The 3,600-nt window shown below is 40.4% G+C and overlaps 1 protein-coding gene across 9 annotated transcripts in view; it reads left to right on the top strand.

Annotated features, from left to right (window-relative positions):
* Sae1 (SUMO1 activating enzyme subunit 1) overlaps positions 1-3,600 on the top strand; it is a 73,380-nt gene that overhangs the window by 32,467 nt on the left and 37,313 nt on the right. For all 9 annotated transcript variants that reach the window (XR_001504698.2, XR_007343010.1, XM_015496647.2 and 6 more), the window contains exon 6: positions 470-575. Coding sequence is in view for 7 of the 9 variants with exons in the window: in XM_015496647.2 (XP_015352133.1) it covers positions 470-575 (106 nt within the window). In the remaining 2 variants the exon portion in view is untranslated. The remainder of the gene's footprint in view (positions 1-469; positions 576-3,600) is intronic.

Here is a 3,600-nt window from a genome sequence, read left to right as displayed (position 1 = left end):
CAGCTGCTGCTTGCTGTCTTCCCTTTTTTTTTTTTTTTAAATTTTTTTTTTTTTTTTTTTTTTTTTTTTAAAGAGAGAGAGAGAGAGAATTTTTTTTTTAATATTTATTTTTTAGTTCTCGGCGGACACAACATCTTTGTTTGTATGTGGTGCTGAGGTTCGAACCCGGGCCGCACACATGCCATGCGAGCGCGCTACCACTTGAGCCACATCCCCAGTTCTATTTTTTTAGTTGTAGTTGCACTCAATACCTTTGTTTTATTTATTTACCTTTATGTGATGCTAAGGATCGGATCCAGGGCCTCATCCATGCTAGGCGGATGCTCTACAACTGAGACACAACCCCCACTCCCAACTTCTTAATAATCAGTAAACTTTAAGTAATTTCTTTGAGATGGAAATAGTTTCTGCTTTATAATTTGAAGCTTTATAATTTTTATCCCTAAGTACTTCTGCCTTTTTCCAACAGAAGGTGGTCTTCTGCCCTGTGAAAGAGGCACTGGAGGTGGACTGGAGCACTGAGAAAGCTAAGGCTGCCCTGAAGCGCACAACCTCTGATTACTTTCTCTTGCAAGGTGAGTCCTGAAGGCAGAGCATCCTTCTACTGGGCTTTTGGTTTTAATTTCTGCAGATATGGCTCAGTGTACACATGGTTTTGTGACATTTGCCAAGTGAAATTTTCTCCTTACCCAAGCACTATAATGATTCAAAAAGGGTCCAGGAGGAGTGGGGGTTTAACTCAGTGGTAGGGTGTTTGCCTAGAACATAAGAGGCTTTGGGTTCCATTCCTAGCACTGAAAAAATAAACAAGAGGGGGCTGAGGCCATAGCTCAACATAGAACACTTACCTAACATATGTGCGGTCCTAGGTTTAATCCCCAGCATCTCAAAAAGGAAAAAAAAAAAAGAGAAAGATCTATAAAAAATATGTAAAACTTACTTAGTAACTAGCAAGAAGATCAAATTAGAGTATAAGTTTATTCCTATCTGTGAGTAAAACTTTTCCAGTAACTAAATAAAAGTGACAGCAAGACAGGAGATGGTAGGGTAGGGATAATTTGGAGGGTGAAGTATATCCATTTGTATAGACAAATGTGAGTTAAGCAGGAATGAGTCTCGGGCATGTCAGAAGAGCAGCCTTCAGAAAGTGCTTTCTGAAGGCTGTGGGACCTGGTGTGGAGGAAGTGTCAGCTGGTGCCATTTGGGGGAAGCTAATCCCTTAGTCCCTGGCACATTGAAAACCTTCAGGAAACAGCCACTAGTTTGTAAAGGTTATGACATAAGCATCTTTTACTGCTGTTCATGAAAGGAGTCCCTGGTAGTGAGTTAGCATAATCTGGTGAGCCTCAACAGGGACCATTTTGTTAATGTCATGAGACATTTTTGGATGTTACAATTGGGTAGGGAGATATTATCGGCATCTAGTGGTTAGAAAAAGTCCTGGGGTACTGCTAAATATCTACAGTGGATAGGACAGCACTTGACATAGAGCTGTTCAGCTTAAATGTTGGTATTGCTGAGGTAAGAACCCCTGATTCAACTCTTTGCAATTTCCAGAGTGTTTTCTCATACATCTCCATATCAGGGCACCTTCAAAATATACAGGATAGAAATGATTCCAGATTTGGCTTCTTGGGATGAAGAAACAGAGATGGAGAGGTTAAGTATTTTGCCCAAGAGAATACAGGTTGTAAATAACAAAGGAAATTGGACCAAAACAACCCATATCTTAGAAGTCTGATTAAATACTGCGTGATATACAAAGTAATGAGAGTATTTAAGTGCCATTCTCAGCGCTGTACACATACTAGCTCCTTGAATCTTTGTAGCATCCATATGACACAGCTGATATACCCTGTTTTAAAAGGCAATAGGCTGAGGAGGAACCAAATGTTGTGGCTATCCCTGCTTTGGGAGAAGCCAGTGTTCAATTAAGGAGACAAAAGAAATACCCTGGAATAGTAGGAGACAAGTTAAGGTATCCTGTCCGTGCTGATGTTCCAAGGGCCTAGAGAGGTAGACAGGGTTGATGAGGAAGTAGGATTAGGACCCATACTGCAGGCAGTGTTGTGTGGTTGTTTAGAACAGGAACTTTGGAGGGGCTGGGGTTGTGGCTCAGTGGTGGAGCATTTGCCTAGCACATGTGGGGCTCTGGGTTCAATCCTCAGCATCACATAAAAAATAAAATAATTGTGTCCACTACAACTAAAGGATAAATATTTAAAAAATAATAAGGGGCTGGGGATGTGGCTCAAGCGGTAGCGCGCTCGTCTGGCATGCATGCAGCCCGGGTTCGATCCTCAGCACCACATACAAACGAAGATGTTGTGTCCGCCAAATACTAAAAAAAATAAAATAAATATTAAAAATTTAAAAAAATAAAAAATAATAAGAAGAAGAACAGGAGTTTTGGAATTAAAATAGACTCAGCTCTGTCATTTTAAAAATTATTTATTGTTATTTACGATGTTGGGGAGAACCCAGGGCTTCACACATTATATGAGCAGTCTGCCTCTGACCCCTACACTCCTCCTGACCCTGCCTGTTTTTTTTTGTTTTTGTTTTTTTTGGTACTGGGGATTTAACCCAGAGTTGTTTTACCACTAAGCTACGACTCCTTTTTTTGTTTTGTTTTTAGAAAGGGTCTCACTGAGTTGCTTAGGATCTTGCTTAGGATGGTGGCAAATGGAAAATATAACCCATATGTTTATTTCTCTCTTCCAGATGGTCCTAGTTATCAGTCTTTGCTATTTCAAGTTCCAAGGTGATAATCGTGATTAAAACTATATTATTTGGGGGGGTTGGGGCTGTAGCTCACAGGTAGAACTCCTGCCTTGCACATGTGAAGCACTGGGTTCGATCCTCAGCACCACATAAAAATAGATAGATATTTTAAAAATGGTTTTTTAATTTGTAGGTGAACACGATACCTTTTTATTTTATTTTTATGGTGATGAGGATCAAACCCAGGGCCTCACACATGCGAGACAAGTGCTCTACCACTGAGCCCCAGCCCCTAAATAAAGATATTTTAAAAAAAAAAACAAAAAACTATTTGTTAATAGAAAATGTTTTTGTTGTGGTAAGACATAAAATTTGCCATTTTTAACTTTTCAAGTCAGGAAAAGTCATAGAATGTGTGTGTGTGTGTGTGTGTGTGTGTGTGTGTGTGTTTTGCTGCTACTGAGCTGCATCCTAAATCCCTTTATCAACTTTTTATTTTGAGACGGGGTCTTGATATATGATCCAGACTGGCCTCAAACTTGCAGTACTTTGCCTCAGCTTCACTGGGATTATAGGTGCGCTTCGCGCTGTGCCCAGCTGTGTTCTTCTCATTATTCCCTCCGTCCCTCACCTGGGACAGGCATAGCTAAAGGAGTCCTTCTCATTGGCCTACACCTCTAAACCATCCCACCACTTTGCCCAGGGCCTTAGAGCACTGTAAATAGTGCTGCGTGCAGTCCCTTTCTGACTTGTCATGTACAGTGAACCCACACTGACAAGCCTAGAAGGGAACTGACTCTCCTGGTCATATAGGTTAGTGGTTCCTTGGTTTTTAAAAATTCATCTCCTGACTCTCTTTTTTTTTTTTTTTTTTTT

This window comes from Marmota marmota, unplaced genomic scaffold (assembly GCF_001458135.2).
Source record: "Marmota marmota marmota unplaced genomic scaffold, marMar, whole genome shotgun sequence".
NCBI classification, from domain to species: Eukaryota; Metazoa; Chordata; class Mammalia; order Rodentia; family Sciuridae; genus Marmota; species Marmota marmota.
Note: the sequence above shows the minus strand (reverse complement) of the source record. Positions and strands in the feature narration are given on the sequence as shown.